Source organism: Protopterus annectens, chromosome 15.part0 (assembly GCF_019279795.1).
Source record: "Protopterus annectens isolate FY-2018-M chromosome 15.part0, PAN1.0, whole genome shotgun sequence".
NCBI lineage: Eukaryota > Metazoa > Chordata > Ceratodontiformes > Protopteridae > Protopterus > Protopterus annectens.
In genome coordinates this window covers 551,187,106-551,208,732 of record NC_056749.1, presented here as the reverse complement: position 1 = coordinate 551,208,732, position 21,627 = coordinate 551,187,106, and the positions used below count along the sequence as shown (strand labels likewise).

Below are 21,627 nucleotides of genomic sequence, written 5' to 3'. Positions count from 1 at the left end.
TATAGTTTGCAGTTTGCGGGATGCATAAAAAGAATCAATAACACAACCTCACAGTAGTCCGTGAGCTTCATCTAAGACTATATAACTTCACATGTGGTCTTAATTAAGCAAGGCAATGTGGTACTGTGGTACCAAGATTCCATTCTCGACAATTTCATCCTTAAATGCAAAAATCATACTCCTACCTTACAATCGCAGGCAGAAAATGCCTTCCTACTGATTAAACAGACAGGACTGCACAGCCTATTTAAAGTATTGTAAGGGCTTTGCTATGTGAATTGTGGCAAAAGTCACAATCCTGGATAAAAAATACTGCCTTCTTACCACACATTTCTGCTTCATGAACAGGGCAGCATTAAGCAATCTTCAGATTCAGTTCAGAAAGAAGGCCCTAGCTACTGCAGAATTTCAACCTTTGGCTTCTCTTAATACCTGTGTTGATGGTTATATCATAGCTCATGGACACTAGCAAATGGAGGTTGTACATGGAAGGGGGCAATTCTGATCAACAATACCTGTGATGGCCAGTTTACTATCAAAATCTTGAGGTGACTTACCTCGACTATTCACATCACTGACCTGGAACAAAGAAAAATAATCACGCCGATTGCTTTGAATGTTGATTTTTTGGAGGAAACATTCGACCACTCACCACCCAGAAAAAAAATCAGCTATGAGGCAGAAAAATTCCTACTGTTTTGCAGGGGGCAAGCCCCCCTGCACCCCCACTCCCCTGCTAATTATATATTCTAACTCCAAGATCACACTACAGTGAGGGAAAAGGGTAATTTTCCCGATCCCCACTGTAATGAGATGCACTTCAAAACACCAATACTCCAAACTGCAAACACAGTCTCCGTATCAACATTTCAAAGTCAACAGGAATTGTGTTCGCAGTTTTGCCTCTCTAACTCTCCGTGTTTATCCTTCTCACTGTTTAGGTAAACCACCTCAACATTTTGATTGTAAACTGTGATGGCCTTATTATATGTTGTCACTAGTGAATTTGAAAACTGTAATTAATGAGGTTTATTATATCCCTTTACCTAACAAAACTGCACTGGTTAATAAATTCAGATAGACAAATATATACATAAATAAACAAAGAAACAAACTTCCTGACAAGCTCAATACTGGGTAACTCACTAAGTGTGGGTGTGTGTGAATTTGTGAGTGTTCAGTGGGGCGAGCTCTAATCCAAACTAGAATGTAGCGGTCAGATTTGAAGGATAGGTTCCCCACTGACCACAACAAGTTGAAATGTCAAGAACATGTCAGTTTTATGTATGACAGTGTTAAATGCTTCAACACACCTACAGCGATCATAAGCAAAGCCTTATACTTCCAGACTCACCATCATCTCAGTTACTGATGTTAGTCAGAATTTACCAGTAAGGCAGGTCCAGTGCTGTATGAATAAGAAATCATTGAACTCTTAGAAAGTAATTATCATTTGATAGATGGTATAGAAAGAAAAAAAATCTGTAGATTGTTTCTACCCCCATGACACATTAAAATTCATTGGTGGTAGCCCAGGGACTGTGGTACCTCCTGCTTACATAAAACATGGAGGAGCTCTAACGGCTCACATACTGCTTTGCTTTACTTCATGTTGTATTGTATTACTAATTATTTCTCAATAAAAATGTTACAGTTTATGAAGCTGTTAATTGAACAAAAAGTCTTGCAGGATGTGCAGTAGTTCAACTCAACCTACTCTGCCCTGCAAAACAAGGGAAGACCAATGTTGTCTCCACATACTTGTAGTTATTGGGAGAGTCTCTGCATGCTTTAACATGAATTATTATTGCAGTGTTTAAATCACAAGACATGACAGAGCATGTGTTAATGAAAATTTACTTTTGCTCTGTGCATTTCTGTCATAATATGCAAATCAGTGACTAATCACATGAAAAGGAGACATATCTCCTGGAATCTGCACCCGAGGTAGCTTAGTATTATGACTGATTAGGCTCGACAATACTACAAATTCAAAATGAATCTGAAATGTACAAAGTAAAGTATGGCAGTGATACTCTTGGCATCTTAGACTCAGAGTAAGAATTTTGGATTATTTTCCTGATAAATGTTTATGTTTTAAACAGACTGCCTAAAAGTCACATTATCTGAGACTGCCACATGTGACCATGTGAGAAGCTGTCACAGAAATGCTGTCCATTTGTAAGATAAAGTCTCTTAATTTAGTAAAAGTTGCTAGAACATGTTAACCCCTGCTATTTTGATGTGGGTATCTGTACTTAACATGCATATTTCTACAATGTTTTTGAATATGAAAGCATGGTCAGTACTGACGGTATTACTTCAGATACCATGAAGATCCATGTGAATGGCAAAATAATGATGTTTGTTTTGTTTCAGCCCATTATATTAACAGCAGTAGATGGTACTAGTCGTTACAAAACTGAGAGAATACCAGCCAAGAATTCCCGTATATAAAAATCACACCCAACATCTACAAGAAAAGATGGTTTGCATCAGTAGTTATTTAAAATACAGATAGTGACTCCCTTGACAGCCCAAAATGGCATGCATGGTTAGTAAATAGCTACAGCTAAGTGAATGGATCACCTTTAGGGTAGCCTAGCCAGTTTACACTGTAGCAAGCTATTGACCATAACTATCTCAATCTGTGGGACCTTGTGGGAAACAGTTCCAAAACCTGTAGACACTGGTTGTACAAAAAAAGGGAAAACAGCTTCATGAAGCTACTGTAAGCTAAGCCTGCCTTTTTCCACAGCTTTTACAGGCCAGGAAAAATTGTGACCTCTTCTAAAATTCCAAGATGTAAGGAAGCATGACTAGTCTGTGTGAATAGAGGAGAAGGAAGTAGGATTGGTACAGAGAAGTGCCCTATACACAGGAGTCACAGAAGTATTACCAAATTAAATTAGTAGAGCATGGCAGTTTCAGCAATTTACAAATCTGGAAGAAAAACATTGACTGGAAAATATTACATAACCTGAAATGCAAACAAGCAGTTAAGGATTATCTTTAAACAGCATCAAATGTAAAACCACAGAATTTCACTTTTCAATTTTATAAAAATAAAAATATGTAATATACTACTATAAAAGAAAAAAAAATAACCCTGATGCGGCCTTTGACAGTGCTAGAAGTAGCCACTTCACAGAATTTTTAACCAATGTAATATTAAAACATAATGAAAATAATTTAATCCACTTCCCTGTCATTTCCATGAGGACATGGGAGGAGATGGCAGGGAAGGAGGAAGGAAAGACAAGGTAAATAAAGATTGGGGTTGCATCTTTTTTAAGTCAATACACTTTTTTCCTTAAATTTTTTTTTTGTTTAGGCCAGCATCAAATGTAAATGTCCCGCGCAGAGCGTTAAAAGAGAGGACGTACCGGTCGCCTCTCTCCTCTGGTTCTCTCAGTGTCGACTTGTGTTACATACCTCCTTTCTTACAACTTTTCTTGTTGGGCTTGCGGGCACATTCCTTGGGAATTCGCTTTACTGCAAAATGAATAAAAGAACTACAAAATAACAGGAGGCTCCAGAAGAGAGACCAGCACATGCAAAAAAGATAACAACCAAAATATACGCAGCAACCCAGTCCCTTCCCCCCAACCCCACCCTCAACAAACAGTGCATGAGATGGTTGCAGAAATACTCCTTTCTTTGAAGGGCAAACACAGGAAGCTTCAACTGAATAAAAACATGCATGTGTTTAAGGTCACTTGTGTCACTACTCAGGGATAAAAGTTCTTTTTCTTTTATTCTAATTTCTGTATTGCATGGACTCAACTTTCGCTTGAAGAGGCAGGCTGACCTTAGTGAGCATTTCTTAGTCTAAACAACATTTTTTAACTAACTATTGATACTGTTCTGACTAGTATCTGTTTCTGTAAACAAGAAAAAAAAGTTCTTCATCGCTTCATTTAATCCTTTTTTAAACAGATCTCAGCAAAGGTTATTTTACAGACTGGTTCTCTCCAGACACAACACATAAGGAGCAGTGCTTAGCAAAAAACGTATGTATGGTTTCTAGAAAAAGTGACAATTCCCCACTGCTACCAGCAGGGAAAAAAAATCTGCAATGACAGCAAGTAATACAAGACAGCTTGTATTAGGATTACCGTGGCAACATTTCAGTGCCCAGGTGACTTCATTTTTTGAAATCACTTGCATGGCTGTGTGATGCTGGACAACTCACTAAACTACAGTAAAACTTGAAAAAGAGACAACTGATCATAGTGGGCTTTCCATGACAGCAAAGAAATAAAATAAATAAATAAACAATAAATGTTCAGTCAGTCAACCTATGACTGCATAGACAGGGTTATAAATTACAGTGCAAAGTGAAAATCCAGTCCACTCATCCCTGAAATTCATTGGTTTCCTCAGAATATTTGTCTAGATGCATCAGAATATTTAAATATGTTGCACCATTACTATGGAAACTGAAGGTACTTAAGCTGTTTGAATAGTTTTTCCATACAAAGTAGCATCCATTTATGGAACAGTACCTATCAGTACTGTATTTTTTTGGATACTTCCTTCAACAGTATTGTCAGCCTTCATCCATGGAAAACTTTAAAATGCTACATCTATTAAGATTAACTAACATATGCCCTGAATGCCACAGTCTGCAGTTTCAGGTTCTCTAATAAATGTTATAGAATGCACATAAAACATCAGCATGATCAGATGTTTGATCCATCTGTCTTAGTCATTAAAGGATCATAACCAGTTTCTAAAAAAAGTTCAAAAACATTTTTCTTGACAGAAATAAAACTGGTCAATAACTTCATTTATTTTCTCTGATGTACTATAAATGCATAAAGAACATTTATGACTAGAGGATAGTGAGAAAACAGCCACTGTGTAAATTTGTTTCCAAAAGATCAGAGCTGTTGCATTAATACAGTCTCCCTGGTAATAAAATAATGCTGAAACAGTTTGAACCATAAAGGGCGACAGCAACAACTTAAAACATTAACTCTGTATTTGTGATGATTCCCTTATATCTGGACACAAGTGGTCTTAAATTTGCGTTCCATATGACAGAAGCCCCTGTGTGGGCTCCTGGAGTACTCCTCCAGCCATGAGCAGGTAACCTTTGACCCTCTGGACTCTAAGGGGTATGGACCCCCAGAAACAATTATAAACATAACCTACTGGCTATTACACCAGAACTTTCCAAAATGTTTATTTTTATGCTTTTTTGTTTTGTTTTGTTATTGTTTTTGAATCCAGTAACACAAAAGAGGAACCCATAACAATGCCATGGTGTGGAGGGGAAGAAGGAAGGGGTGACGGACAGGAAAAGGAAGAGCATGATGATGAAGATGATGATAACAACGCTCAAGTCAAAATGAAGATGAGTTATTATGGCTACCACAAACAACCAGCATGCTGTGAACATCCCATGCTTCAAACACAACACCCAGATGATACAACAAAGTTCAATTTAATAAATATTTAAAAGGAGATAGAGAGAAAGAATAAGAAATAAATAGAAATGTTATCAACTTGTCCTGATTGCTCTTGTTTCATTTACCCCGTGGACTCACCATCCTCCGTTGGAATGTAGATGTTTAAATATAAGCAGTCTTCATTTTGGTCCTGAATGTAGGCAGCAACTATATCCAAATTAGAGGTAAACCACACTGGCATCATAATTTCTGGAACAGCATTGTGGATGTTTTGAGGACAAACTGAAGAAAAGTGGGTAGCATTCCTAATTCCAGACCAAGAGGAGGGTGGATCTGGTGGCATGAAGCGTTTCTCACCTACAGGAGCAGCTGCATAGGGAACACCCAAATACTGATCAACAGGTCCCAGGATCTCAGTCGGTAGTGGGACCCTGACACCTCGTAATTTTCCATAATGAGTATTGACAGTTGGGTAGTGAACCTGACCATCCATGAGCATCACAAATGATGCAAAGCTTAATATCCACAGGGCAAAGTTAAAATTTCCACTGGCAACCTCTAGCTTCGGTGTCTGCCAAAGGAAAGACCAAAAGTATCGTCTCCTAGGTGTGAACCACATTGTACAGGATCAGAACCACTGCCAAGGAACACCGACATAAATCCCCCCACCCCCCCAACATGAACACCAATCTCAAATCAGCAGTTAAGTCTGTTAAGCTGCCTGCGTTTGTATTCCATTGCATTCCACCATGGAGATGATTTTCCCAAAATGAAATGAAGCAAAAAAGGAAAAAGATCCCAGAATTCACAGGGATATTACTCCCCTCCTCTGTCTTGTAACAGAATGCAACTACAGATCCCAAAGTTCTTCATGAGAGGTAAAAACTTTATTTTAAGCTGGAAGCGCCACACCATATGCTCCTACTGGTTGGATTTGCCTACATCTCACTTGCTGGATCAATACACCTGTAAAGAAAACAAAACAGAGTAAATAATAATGGTTAATATTTATAAAATCTGCAGATGATTAGCTGATTAAATGTCACTGTAACCTACTAGAGAGCATTTAATGCAACAATACATCAAATTAAAACATAGGACTTTTGAAAGAATCCATTGACAGTGCTTCAAAGAAGAAATCAGAATTTGCTGTAGGTTTGTATGACTATCAAAATGAGATATAACTTTTTTGAACTAGATAAGGTACAATGAATGTTCATGTTAACTAATATTTCATGCAGGCAACATGTATTGCATTCAGTGCTATAAAACATCTGGCAGTATTAAGAACATGTCTTACAATATCATTCACAAACTTTATATGGCAGCTTATCTTATATTCTATATTTTTCTATATTACATTAAACCTGTAATTAGTCTTTTCACCCCTCAAATATTTCTCCCTTTCAACCTTCATTCTGTACAGTGGCGGCTGGTTACTTCAAATTAAAGTGGGGCTGCAGGAGACAGTTGAATGTGTGAGGCCAATGGGAATGGGTGTGACTAACTAAAAAGGGGTGGAGCTATGATCAAAACCATAACAACTGGAACTTTAATTAAATACGCTACCCTGGGTGCCAAACTGTCATTACGAGAGTCCAATCAGGACAAAATGAAGTGTAGAAGAAAAAAATATTTGAATGCATTGGCTACATGACAACTTACTTAATATCTAGATGGAAACACAAAGGTTGTGAGGCATGAAAAAATAAATTGCTTTTTAAATACATTATTGGAATGCCAGTCAAAGCTGTTCCAATTATAATTTATATTCAGCTTTATAAAATTACCAAGTAGCATGCTGATCGTAGCAATCTCTGCGATACCCCCACTTGTAAAAATGTTTCTTATCCAAAAAAGAACTGCTGCCTGACAACAACTATCTACTTGTTTCATAGGGAAGACATGATCAAAGTAAAAAATGAACAGCAAACAAGAAACAAGCTCAAAATAAATTGCTTAAAGGATTACTGCATGTTATGGACCACACATGATAGATTGGCATTCTGTTTAGTTTACGGGTAAAGCCTGCAAAGATGACTACAAGTCTCCAACAAATGTAATGAGCTTCTGAAAATACTGTAATCCTGTCCTTTATTACAAATACTGTCATATGCATTTCAATACCCAAGGTTTATACGTTATCTAGTTATATAAATATTCTCTGCATGGCAACAACAAAAAGGCTTTCAATGTTGGTAATTCTTTAACAGTATGCTTATTAAAGCTTACTTGCATCTTAACAATCTCCGACAAGCTTACCTGATGGTCATTAAAGCATTGCTACTTAAACACAGAGCAACAGGGCACTGCAACAGCATGCATTTTCTGAATAATAAGAAGCATAAATCAACAATATAAAAATATGACAGAAAACCAGAACATTCTGCAAAATCAAGGACAGATGAAAAAGCCATGGTCGTACTTGTGGTCTACCTTGGATGGGGGAATACACTGCACACTTACACTGCATAACTGCTCCTTGCCTTGCTTGGACACATCCAAAGCCACTACAATGGGGAGTGGGGTGCAACAAGTATGTCACAATTTGAAATGTCTCTGGCTGACGGTGATGGCTCATACCTCTCAACCTCAATGCAAGAAATCAGGACAAAGCCATACATAGAAGTGGGACACAGACCCAAAAATAAGAACAATTTTTAAATATTGCTCTTATAAACTTATAAAGATAATAGACTAATAGTAGGTTGTACATTAGTATGAATTTTCTGAAGGGTATGAAATCTGAAACTCAAATGTCTACCATTATTTTCTAACTTCAGTCTTTAATGATTTGCCACTAATTTGACAGAATGCCACAATTTTATGAAAAACGGACCAAAAATGTAATGCAAAAATATAAAATTGCCACACAATATAGCTGGGAACCTGTCAAAGAAGGGACACCTTTTTAATAGTGTTACTGTTAACTTGAGCAGCTGACAAAATAAGAGCATCTACATGCATTTCTGAAATAAAAGTAATCTATAACTCTGATCATTACAGTTATTTATAAAATTGTAAACCCTCCACGTTTTCTTCCAAAATTGCCATTTTGCAGAGGGATTATAAGGGGAAAAGTAAAATTTTGAGCCAAAATTGGGGACAGTTGAGAGGTTTGAATATTCCTAATTCTATAAAGTAATTTATTTGCATGTACCTCTCAACCTCTTAATGCAGGAAATATGGACAAGGCCAAATATATTGGGGGAACATACAAGCAGTACTAAAAATTGCTCTTGTATAAACTCAAGACAGTTGATAGAATAACAGGTCTTGCTTTAGCATGCATTTTTCTGAAGGTTATGATGTCTGAAACTCAATGTTTGTCATTATTTAGTGACTTCATTCCCAAACGATTTGCCAGAAAACCACAAATTTTATGAGGAACAAACCAAAAATAAGAAGCAAAAATCTGGACAGTTAAGAGGTATAGTTCAGCCGGGGCTGTCTTTGAGTTTGCTGCCATTCCCCCCTCACAAAATCATGGTCGAATGGAGCCTCCCCCCTGCAGCCATTCCAATGGTCCCATTCCTGGGTTATTTCCCCCCATTTACCAGAAACACTGTAATGTGCATACTGCTTCACTTCTGCGATGATTTGGATTTCATTTGAAGGTTTTATTTTGCATTTTACAACACCAACACTAATATATATCTGCTAAACAAAGCAATGCAGTCTCACAATGAAAACAGACTTAGCATTAAAACTTCTCTGCCTTTGAAACTCACATTCATTGAAACAGCATTGAAACCCACATTCAAAGAAAATGCATTTTGCCAGTGGCAGCTAAAGATCAACTTTGGGCTGTTTTCAAATCATAGGCCCCTTGAACACGAAACATACACGTGCTCTTTGATACACATTCCTGATTGTATTAAATTATATTCCTTGTACAATACAATGCAGTAGTTACAGGGCATTTTAAATTTATTGTTTTGAACATTTTTCCAGTAAACAATGAAACAAAATGCATGCACCAATAATGACAAAACTGCCCAATTCAGAACATTTCCATCATAAAATTCTACTCAAAATTCTACAGTCCATCAGTATCAGTAAATATGCACAATCTCTAAAGTAAAAGTCATCTAAACTCCTCATTAAAGAAATCTGTAACTAATGAAGTGGTTGCTGCTAGCAAACAATTTTATATGTCATTGTTTCTTCTACAAATAAAGTGCCTGTTGCCCTTGAGGAATAAATTGCCTATGTTGCATTAAAAAATGATAAGCTATTAATATTGCAATAGGGAATGGATGGCAAACTGATAACAGGTTCATAGTTACTAGGTAGCTTTGCCAAAAAGGACTGCAGCATCCACCCCCTTTACAACATAGTACAGTATGAGCAATGCATCTACCTACTGTGGGAGCAGAATCTACAGCCTTCTTCATCAAAAGCAAGTACACTACCTGTTGTGCTATTAATAATGCAATCCGAATCAGCATAAGCAGCACTAAACTTTTGTTCCCCTGCAGCTGTCAGTTTCTTGTAAAATCTACCTCAACACTCAGCTGTATCTCTGAACTTTGCAACACAAGAAATCTGGAAAAAGTCAAAATGTATTTGGGGAGGAGCCCAAAATCCAGTGACACATTTTAAACATTGCTTGTATAATGTTGGAAAGTTGCTAGAATAAAATACTGTTACCACCATACATTTTACTGCCACGTCTTAGACCCAAGACCCTGTGCAAAACAGTCAGAGCAACATACCAGTATGCCAAATCAGCTGTTTTGTGAAATACAGGAACACAAACTTAAATGGCTACCATTTAGTGAATTTAGTTCTCACCACAGCTGTCAACCTCTTGGCACAAAACACCTGAACAAAGTCAATAATGGGAGAATACAGCCCCCAAACATATTCAGCAAATTCAATTCTCACCATAGCTCTCAACCTTAGCACAAAAAACCTGGACAAAGCCAATAATGGGGGGATACAGTCCCAAAAATAGGGACAGATTTCAAATACCCATGTTATAAACTAATTGCTAGAATAAAAGGTTTTGCATTACCATATACCGTCTGAAGAATATGAAGTCTGAAATTCAAATGCCTGTTATTTTTATTTATTTAACATTTGTTAACCAGGAAAGTCTGACTTGGAACAAAAGCCAATTTTCAGCAGAGGCCCAGAGAGAAACACTGGAGACACGTGTCTTTGTAAGATGGGAGGACTTGCAGTCTCCATACACAAGGCACGCAAGCGAAGAATCAAACCAGAGAACCTGTAGCTGTCAGCCAACAATACACCACTGCACTACTGACTGTGTAAGGAAAAACAAACATACAGAAACCGCATATTTTATGAGGAACAGAACAAATATGAGGCAAAAATCTGCAAACATTTTTTACAAATGGTGGTGGGTAGGGAATTCAGGCCCTTGCCACTTGCATCCATGGTACATGGTTCAAGCCTGAGTTATTCTCTACCCACCACCATGTGTTCTCTGTGGCATTTCACACACACACACACACACACACACACACACACACACACACACGCACACACACACGTCTTCTACCTGACCTGCATTAGTTCAACTTCTCAGCAGTCTCTGTTCCCATTCTCAGCTCAAGGAAGCAATTACTTCAGCAGTCCACATTTCCACCCACGGAAGCAACTTCTTTGACCTGAATTACTTCTCCGTTCCCACAGTAAATCCATGCTCCTTAGCCCACACAAGCTAACGGCTGGGTTTCTGGTCCTCCTCTCAACCTGCTGATGTTGCTGGTTTCCCGCGAGAGTAGGCTGGAAGCCCCAGCCTGCTGACAATGCAGTCCAGTGTTGGTCTGTTCCATGTCGTCATCACCACACAGACTTCTGGGCTGCAGGAATGCCATTCTCCCTTATCTGGACTGCATGGCAGAGCAGTCTAGAGTTCTGTGAGAGTACGGACCTCCAAGCACAGCACGCATGCGTGGAGTTCCGGACTCATTCTTTTTCTGTTTTAAAATTATTTCCCTTTTTTTTTACGTTTCTAAGTGGGGGGAGGCTGCAATCCTATAGCACAAGCCATCCCTGATTCTGTACCACCCCTTGTTACTACTCTTATTTGGGTCTATATTAGCAAGTCAAAGGAACGGAAATGCAAATACCATTTCATCAACACATATGTGTCAATCGCACAAGTAACCAAACATCCAGATCATGATTTTTTCCTAGGGAAAAAAATCGGTTGGCCTTCACTGTGAATTTGCCCTTTTCCCCACTGTAGTGCAATCTCAGAGTTAGTATATTTAGTTAGGAGGATGTGGGAGGTGAGGCCTCCTACTTTATAATGTTTGTATTGGTGTGTTGTGTGTAGTTGGCCTACCAATTTTTTCCCTAGGAAAAAAATCAGTAATGTGGCCATTTGGTTACAAGGGAATTTGACACATATGTATCGATGAAACATTATTCATGTTTCAGTTCCTTCAATTTGTTAATATAGACCCCTCTTATTCTTGGGGCTGGCATCTACATTTTCAGTATTCTTTGTCACCTAGGTGCCCTAATTTCCAAAGAAACAAAACTGTCACAACACAGCCCTATCTTCAATCCACGTGAAATGTTTAAAAATTCTTACATGACTCAGAGAAAGACCCCAGATAGATGTGCAAATTCTGTAAATCATTTTGTCAAGATTTTCAAAATCAAGTTATCACCAACAAATCATAAGAGTGAAATGTATATCAAATACAATTTAATATACAGTGCAAAAATGCAGTCTCTCTCTCTGCCCCTACACAAAAAAAATATATATATATATATATATATATATATATATATATATATATATATATACATACATACATACAATTTCTCTAAAAGCACAGTCTTTGAAACACACATGATTTAGGCAACATTTCAAAATCAGCATATAAAAGGAAAGTTAGCAAAAGGAAACAGTTTCCTTTTGTGATCCTATTATTTTGAGCATTTCCTATTCTTCCAACAAACCAGTCAATAAACTCCACAAAAATTTTGGTTAGGGATTAACAAACTTATTCGGCCAGGCCACTCTACTACTCCTGCCCCTGCAGGATTCAACCAAACTAACTCCAAAAAGATTCCTGATGCCTTTAATAACTACTTCACAGAAGCCATTCTAACCCTAGCCAATTCTTTATCTCCTTTTACTGCTTCCCCTGTAAATACCTCTAAGACTTCATCTCCTACCTTTCAAATACAACCTGTACCTACATCTCTTATCTGTAGGCTCCTTCAAAAATTGAAACCTTGCACCCCTTCTGCTGACTGTCTCCCAGCTGAATACCTACAAATTGCTGCAAAAGCCATAGACTATCCCATCTCTATACTTATTAATAGAACTATCTCAGAAGGCAAGATCCCTACCATATGGAAAGTATCCCACATCATCCCTCTACATAAAGGTGGATCATCTATTGAGCTTTCTAACATTTGGCCTATTGCCTTACTCTCCCCAATAGCTAAGATAATGGAAAAATGTATTCACAAACAACTACTTAACCACCTTCTACAAAATAATCTACTGGCAAACTGCCAACATGGCTTCAGGCCATTCCATAGCACAACAATTGCCCTGCTATCCTTCACCGACTCTATAAACAAAAATTGTAACAATAACTCTTTTTCCCCTGCACTATTTATTGACCTGTCAAAAGCCTTTGATATGGTTAACCATAACTTACTTCTAGACAAATTGAAAGCCAATGCACTCAATCCACAAGCATTACAATGGTTTAGGTCTTATCTGGAAAACAGACAGCAAGCAGTACTTTGGAATAACAATCTGTCTACTTTTCTTCCAGTAAATATTGGAGTACCCCAAGGCTCTATACTAGGTCCCCTTCTTTTTTCCTTATTTATTAACGATCTACACACAAACATTCCACAAGCCACCTGCATTCACTATGCAGATGACTCTACTTTAATCTGTACAGCTAAGAACATAGCCTCTCTCCAGTCCCTCATCCAAACTGTTTTCCATAATGTTGAAAATTGGTTTATGCTACACTACCTCCTCCTAAATCCCCAAAAAACAAAATTACTGCTTTTTATTCCAACTCATAAATCACCTCATCCATTCTTCACAATAACCTCTAACAATACTACCAACATAACCCCAGATACCATAACCCGCCCACTAGATGTAACAATTGATAATCGCCTCAACTACGATGACCACATTAACTCCACTATAAAGTCTGTTAATAAAAAACTTGGGACCCTCTATAGAATTAAACCCTTCCTTACAACTTCTGCCAGAAAAACTATTGCCCAGACCCATCTTATTTCTACCCTTTTCTATACCTCTGCTATATATACTAACCTATCTAAAAACAACCTCTCCAAACTTTCCACCTGGTGTAATAGCATAGCAAGATTCATCACTTGCTCCCCCTTTAAAACTCACCACTGCCTCAACCTCAAACAACTGGGATGACTAGAATTACAGAACCATATACTTTTTCAACAATTACTTATCACCCAAAAGATCCTACACCACCCCAACAAGACCTCTATCCTCACTAATATGATTACACCATACATAAATCTGGCTACACTACGCTCTGCTAATAAGCTCCTAGCTTCCTTGATTAAATCTAACAACAAAGCTGGTGACTCACTTTTCTCAAACACAGCAGGTAAAAACTGGAATCAGCTACCTTCTGAAATATCAACCCTTGCTTCTACTTCTCTATTTAAAAAACATCTTAAAGAACATTTTAAAACTCACTGGCTTTGTCCATGTGCAAACCCAGACTGATATCTCTTTCCTCTTCCTGCACTCACCTATTTCTCTACTCCACTAACCTAGACCTCTAATTCTAGCCACTACACTTTCCTTCTTAGTATGAGGATAAAATAAAAGGCTCTTCTCTCCTTTGCGTCTTTCTCAATCTTATTATTGTGTTTAGTATAATTTTTCTTTAGACCAATGTTGCCTCTGTACTGTGATTTTAAGTGTTTTTTGATATACTGTAAACTTTGTCACTGTTAATGCTTGGAGCTTTTCTCCCCGGGCCTCTACTTTAAATGGACATATATCCAGTTAGACTAGCCCGGTCAACAAATGTAAAAATAAAAAATGAATTCTAGAAGCTTCCCTTTATGTTTTAATTCACTTGAATTGTAAATGTTATCATGGCATCACTCTTCTTCCTATAAGGTAGAGTAAACATACCAGTCCTCTTCATTATTCTTAAGCATTTATATACACCTTGTACTATTTCTGTTGCCTTTCTCTACAAGTTTTTTTTTATTGTATTATTTTTCATTTAATTCAGTAGTAAATGGACTTTAAATCAGAACATTGGTGACTTTGACTAACATTTTTAAATCAAAACATGGTTCCTTGTTCTAATAGAAAATTTTCACATGGAAATGTGCCAAAACACCATTCATTGCGTGAATTATTAATAGTTCTTTACACTAGACCACCTGAAAGGTGAGGTGATTTGCTGATATTTCCATTCCACACCCCTGCACTAACAGAAGGTTTTCAACACAGTCAGGATTTTCTTAATGTGTTAAGAGATATACTGCAGTCCCTGGTGGCTGCTCACCAGAGAACTAAGGCAGCTGTTATGGCAGGATTCATGCACTAGTCCTTGTATTTAAAGGAAGTACACAAGAGACTACCAGTATGCTACGTTATCAGATATATTATCTTGTGATAACAGAATGGTCTTTCTGCCAAAGAAATGACTTGCTTACATTGCATGGATTCATACTCTGTCCATTTGCACTGAACGAAGAACACCATATCAAAGTGCCAGTCTGGTGGACGACTGTAGTAGAATTCAGAAAACAGATCTAAAATCAGGAACCCCTCCTTTGAGGGTCACTGATTTTGCACATCCTTTTCATCAGTCAAAATCTGGCACTTTTTTCTCATCCACATCCATGCTTGAGGGTGCACACACACATACATACACACACACAAACGATGCTAGGATTCACTATGTTACTGCAAATTAACTGTAAGAGCATAGCAGGATCTTAAGTCTGTCAGTTCTCTTATATTGCTCATGCAGTATGGTTGTCAGTATTGACATGTGGTGAACTTCTCCATTTTCAGTGCCCATGTCACAGCCACAAAGTAAGCCAGATCTCAAACTGACCCACTTTTTATATTCACTGATAGAGCAGGAGGATGCAAAGTAAAGTCCATAGTTTCGGTTAAAGCTACTCACAGATGTTTGAAGGAGAAATCCAAGTCGATCTTACTACCAGGAGTACAGTGACAGCTGAAAGTTTCTCTTGTAGGGGTCAGTGGAGAAATGCCCCACTCATCCCCAAGTCTCACATCAAACATATTCAGAAAGACTTACAATCAACTGGTAGGCCATGGCCCTGCCCTCCTTAAGTTAAGTCTTTTAAAAAACAGCACCCTGGTCTCTTGATCTTATCCACAATTAATGATGACCTGAGTTTGCTCTCATACTCTACCTTGATGATGAGAATCACATCAGAGGTGCTGTCCCAGCTTACATCTTGGAGACTGCATCACATAGTTTCATAGGTACTTACTAGGCTATTCATATGTGAGGTTCTTAAGAAGTCTACCCCTACATTACCATGGTAGCTTTTAGCATTTGTATTTTGTGTATGAATAACCCAGAGACAGGCCAAACAAGTATTTTTTGGGACATTTACATTTTTCCCGTATTCATGAGGGATAAGGGTGTTAAAAAAGGGGTGAATACACAATTACTTATCCATTTGTCCAAATTATGTTTGTGTAGAGCAAGAAAAGTACTTTACTTTAGGTAGAGTGGAGGATAGTTCCATAGAGATGGTATTCTCTGAGATACATACTTATCATAGGATCATAGGGGGTCTAAATCAGATGATCAAAATCTGAATCCAGTGAACACATCTTCATTGACCCATTTTAATTGAAACCTAATGTCCTCGAAACAATTGAATTTTTTTCCACAGTAAGTAATCAATGGGCCATCATCACAAATTTGCTCTTTTCCTCAGTGTAGTGCGGTCTTGGAGTTGGTATATTTAGTTAGGGGGGTGGGTTTTAAATTTTTGTGTTTTTGATGCAATCGTTAGATTGGCCCACTGGTCACTTACCCTTAAAAAAGGTTTAATGTAACAATCATTTGAAGACAATCTGGATTCAGATTTCGATAATCTGACATAGACCTGATTATAGGAGATAGCTATTGACCCTGAGGTTATTTTAAGCCTAGCCATTTTATCCCAATGTAATACCATAGAAGTACTAGTCATTACCCAAAATTGCATTTAGTGATGACTGCCCATGTCCAGGACGGTTGTGAACATTATCCCTAGTAAGAATTTATGGAGACCCATCCACTCGTCCAGATTCCTCTTGAACAGTGTCATGTCATAGTTGTGCTCTGTTTCACATGAGTTGGCAGCCTGTTCCAAAGATGTGGCAGTTGCTGGGAGATAAATATGTCCCTCCACTATGTCCTATTTAAGTCTTAGGCCATATTTAGGTTCCTGGAATGGTTAGCTCTAGTCCTGTTTGATTTATGGATATGCAGTGAGTTCATTAGATTTGGATCTTGGATTGCTCTGTAGGTCAGGCATAAGTGTCCCCTAAGAAGTCTATACGATATAGAGTATAGTCACAGGGATTTTAGTCATTCTATGTAAAGCACATGCTGGAACCCCTTGATCTTCTTTGTTAGAAACCTCTGCGGTCTCTCCAATTGTTGCTAGTGCTTAGAACGGTACATACCAAACCAGGCGTTATACTCAATTATGGGCCAGGTAAGTGCCAAGTATAGGGGGGGGTTTATAATGTCTTTTGCTCTCAAGGTGATGCCTTTACCAATCAAGTGTGCTATGTAGAAGACTTTACTTACTACAGTAGACACATAGTGGTTGAAGTTAAGGTCTCAGTCAACTTGTGATCCCAGGTCCCTTACCACTTCATGGGTACTTAAAGCATTGTTGTTGATTTGATATTGTGAAGGGACATTGTTTATGCCAAAGGGAATGATGATGCATTTATTTGCATTCAGTTTGAGACCATGACTAATACAGCAGCCATCGGTCTGTGTGAGATCCTCCTGGGGTATACTAACATCATCTGGGGATTCAATGACTGCACCTAGTTTACAGTTGTCTGCCAATACGGTCAGCCACAGCCTCTAAGTTTTGACCTGAACTTCTGAGAAGTATACACCAAACAGTAGAAGACCAGCACTGACTCCTGTGGCACCCCACTGATAACAGGTCTGCTGGTTGATGTCAAGTCACCCACTTTAATAGTGTGTGTCCAGTTTGTGAGCCAGTTGGCAACCCTTCTTACAGTGAAGGGGTTTACATTCACTTTGCTAAGTTTATCAGTAATGACTCTATATTGGATTGTGTTGAAAGCCTTTGTCAGGTCGAGATAGTTGTGTACACAGATTTACCCTTGTCAATGGCCTTGACCACATTTTCAAAGAAATCCATCAAATTTAACAGGCAGGATCTGCCCTTCACAAAGCCAAATTTTATAGAATCCAGGGTTTGGAGGTCACCAATGTCTTTATGAGGTCCATAATCATACGCTCCATGGCTTTACAAATAAGGCTGGTTAGGCTTCTGTAATTCCCCAGGTCTGTTGCTAGGCCACCCTTGTGAAGGAGAATAACTGTAGCTGTTCTCCATTCCGCAGGAACAAAGCCTGTGGTTAGGTTATGATTGAAAGGGAATTTAGCAGTGATGCTAGTTTATGTTTTAGCCTGTTTAGAAGAGCCTGTTTAGAAGACAGCCTGGGATGTTGTCTGGTCTCACAGAGGCTGTATTTATTACCTTGGACAAGTCTTTGGGGACCTGCTCTTCAGATATGTAGGGTGGGGGAAGGTTTATTGTAAGTTAGGAGGGGATAAGGGAGTAACATTTTCACCAAATATATCTGCTAACATGATTGCTATCTCTATGGGGCCAGTATGTGTGATACCATTGGCCACTAGTTCTGCACATGCTTGGGTCTTACCCTTTAGGTTATGTATGTAGCTTTAAATGGCCTTAGAGGTTATCCTTGGCTGTACTTGCTAAGTTTCTCTCAAAGAAGCCCTTGGAGGATTTGCCAAGTTGTCTTATTTACCTGTTGAGGCTAAGGAGGGTGCTTTTCCATTGTTGGGGCATTGCCTTTGTTTTCTTGGACACCAACTTTTTGCATTTATTGTAAAGTTTGTTGATGCTGGAGAAACCGTCCAGGTATCTCACTCAGTATTTGGCAGATTGTTTGTGGAGTAAAAAGGCCTTCAACAAAGTGCAACATGTTTATGACCTTCTGTGGCCCCTCTTCAGTTTCTTCTTCCAGGAAAAGCCAGCTGAGAAAGAAAAGCCTGGTCCAAGATATATAAAAGGCCTTAAATTATTACAGCATCTTCCTCCATCCTGACCTGACCAAGTCACCCAAGATGATGACCCTGCCAGTCTAACTTTCATATTCCAGCAGTAACATAGGGATGTACATGGGTGAAGTAGATCTCTGAGTTTACAATATCTTTTGCTGAGCCATAGCAAAACTAGGAAGTGGGTTTTGGATGTGTTTTAAAACATGTCCTGCAGGTCTTAGGTTCTAGATGGGATCAAGACCAACAATACTTCAGAATTCTAAGGCAGATTTCCTCCTAGAAGGACTTCCACTAAAATACCAAATTGTTTCAACAGACCTCTTGCGACAGGCTCATATTTCACTTCTTAAAGTGGCTGTCCAGATAGGTTTAGTCCAGTGACTGGCTTCAGTGACTTCAGTCACAGCAACAAGTATATCACGCTTTAGAACATGACTACTACCCAGTAATCTGGTCTCTGCTTCTGCAGGGAGTCTGAATGGTGTTAGACGACAAGGGGATGCCTATAATTACACTAAAGTATGCAGTGTACACAATAAATTCTTTTGATTCACTCTTTGTGAGCTTTAGTTCTTGTCCGATGTTCTGCCATTTGGTCTTTCTTTGATGTCCAGAGGTTTCTCTGATGATGCTGGTTATGTCTGCCAAAACCTTGAAAGAAAAGGAATATCAATATGTTCTATAATCTGGCAGAATGGATCTTGGAACCCATGTTAGAGCTCTCCCTGGTAGTGTCCCTGTAGTGTGTGGTCCACTGGTTGCTATCCTTGGGAGTGACCAGCACCTGAAAGATGTACTTTTGACCCCACCTCAAAGGAATACCTTTTAAACAGAAGCTGTGAATGTACCAGTCATTTGTGCCATACAGCAGGATCAGAAAGTCATGAAGTTGGTAAGCATTATAATGATGCAATGTATGTCTGTGCTATCATGGTAGTGTGCCTTCTGGGCTTATTTGTCCACCACAGTTTTCTTTGTGCCATTAGCATGGACTGAACAAGTGTTGAATGATCTGTGATGTGTAAATAGTTGCAAAGCTACAAAATGCACACAGATCTGCTGCTTGTATCAGATCTTTGTGACTACGTAGTTCCCATCAATCTCCAAGTGGACCTTCCATTATGTGAGTAGAACCTGTCAGAACTCTTGACAGTGGATGCTTCACTGCTAGGATAGGGAACTCATCACAGCTTTGGCACAGTGATAGGGGACTCCACATTACCCAGATGGAGATATGAGAAGTCCTCCTCCTCAATCGTAAAAAATTGGAGGAAAAGTTGCTGCTGCTTCTACAGACCCTTCTAATTCAGTACACAGTTAGTTTACCATCTGGCATCTGCTGGCAGTTAGCAAAGGCATATTTCTCTCTCTCTCAACTCACAGGCATCTTTCACTCACATCTCAGGTTAACTAATTGTTATGGTAGACACTTAATTTATTTGTCTGCACCTCTCCAGGAGTTGCTGCTTGAGGTAGAATAACTGTAAATGATCTTCCAAAAGTGTGCCACTCTCCAGATAAATCGTATCCAGGAGAAAAACAGTCACATAACACATTATTCTGTACACTGCAACATAACACATGGGAGTCATGGTGGATGGATTCTCCATTCCATGGCAAGAGAAACTCCTGTCCACTTTCCTGCCATTCCCAGTAATACTACATCCCATTACAAAAATTAGGGAAGAAATGCCACTTATCAAACATTTAAGTCCAAGAAAGGCATGCCTTCAGGCTCTTAGATGCCTGATAGTGCAATAAAGTACCAAGTTCAAGCAAACACTGTCCTTTACAAATGGAGTGACAAGTGGCTCCACTCATTCCTACAGGTGTGACAAAATAACACAAGGAAGTCTTCCCCTCGCTAAACTTACTTTGATAAGTAGTAGAGGTTCTCCAGTGGGTGGAATAATATATTGTCCTTCCGTTCACCATACCTGTCACACTGATCTGTATCATGTACATATAAGATTTGTAATTTATTCCATGATAAAGATGCATGTGCCAGCTGTTACTTCCACATGACCTTATATCATCAGAACTGTGGTATGGTATTGGCTGATCAGTTACTTCTTCAAAGGATTTCTGTATCTGTGCCCATCTGTGAATAACTCAGTTCCCTGTAGGGGGATGTGAAATTCTTAACAGAGGGGCCTGATCTTCACATCTTTAGACATACTGGTTTGGCAATGTTAAAATCCGTATCTTGGTAAACATGTTTTCTGGCTGCCATCATCTTTGCTAACTGTTCCTTGAAGTTGCAGGCCCTATTGTGTAGTCTTTCATGAGAGAGAAAGAGACAGACAGACAGAGAGATAACCAGAGAGACCTTCATGTTATAAATGTGCACTTCAGCTCAGGTTGAACCTGAACAGGTTTCCATTTAGGAATACCAAACAGCTGTCTGTGCCCTTTGTCAAGGGGAAAGAAGGGTTGGCAATTACCAAGCAGACACACCAAAGTGGAGTGCTTAGCTGCATTACCTTTTGCCATCAGATGGCTCAACAAGCTACTGGAAAATGCTGTGGCCAAATGCCACTCCACTCAAGGCAGAAATGCTTCACATCCTAACTCAAATGTGAGGCCTTCGAATACATTTCATTTAAAATAAGTGATTCTTGTAACTTGCTATAGTGTTATAAAGTGTTTTTGTGGGGGAGGTGAGAGCCAGATCATGGTCAAATGGAGCCTTAGGCAGGGTAATGAACTAGGGCTACCCCCCCCCCCCAGCCCTGGGCCATTGTTAGTGTCTCATTACTTCTGCACAATTTCAATAAACACTGTCAGCATGCATAACATTTTATTCTTTACTCTTACAATGGTTTCAGATACTTGGATTTAATTTAAAAAATATATTTCAAATTTTAGAGCACAAACACTAACAGCCATTTGCTAAA

At 38.7% G+C, this 21,627-nt stretch overlaps 1 protein-coding gene across 4 annotated transcripts in view; it reads right to left on the bottom strand.

Moving 5' to 3' along the window:
- The window catches only part of LOC122789918 (neuroligin-3-like), a 1,591,643-nt gene that overhangs the window by 1,131,896 nt on the left and 438,120 nt on the right, over positions 1-21,627 (bottom strand). For 2 of the 4 annotated variants that reach the window (XM_044057375.1, XM_044057376.1), the window contains exons 2-3: positions 5,556-6,383; positions 3,436-3,495 (exon numbers count right to left, since the gene is read on the bottom strand). In XM_044057375.1, coding sequence (XP_043913310.1) covers positions 3,436-3,495; positions 5,556-6,036 — 541 coding nt within the window. In that variant the 5' untranslated portion in view covers positions 6,037-6,383. The remainder of the gene's footprint in view (positions 1-3,435; positions 3,496-5,555; positions 6,384-21,627) is intronic. The other 2 variants (XM_044057377.1, XM_044057378.1) reach the window with 1 other exon arrangement.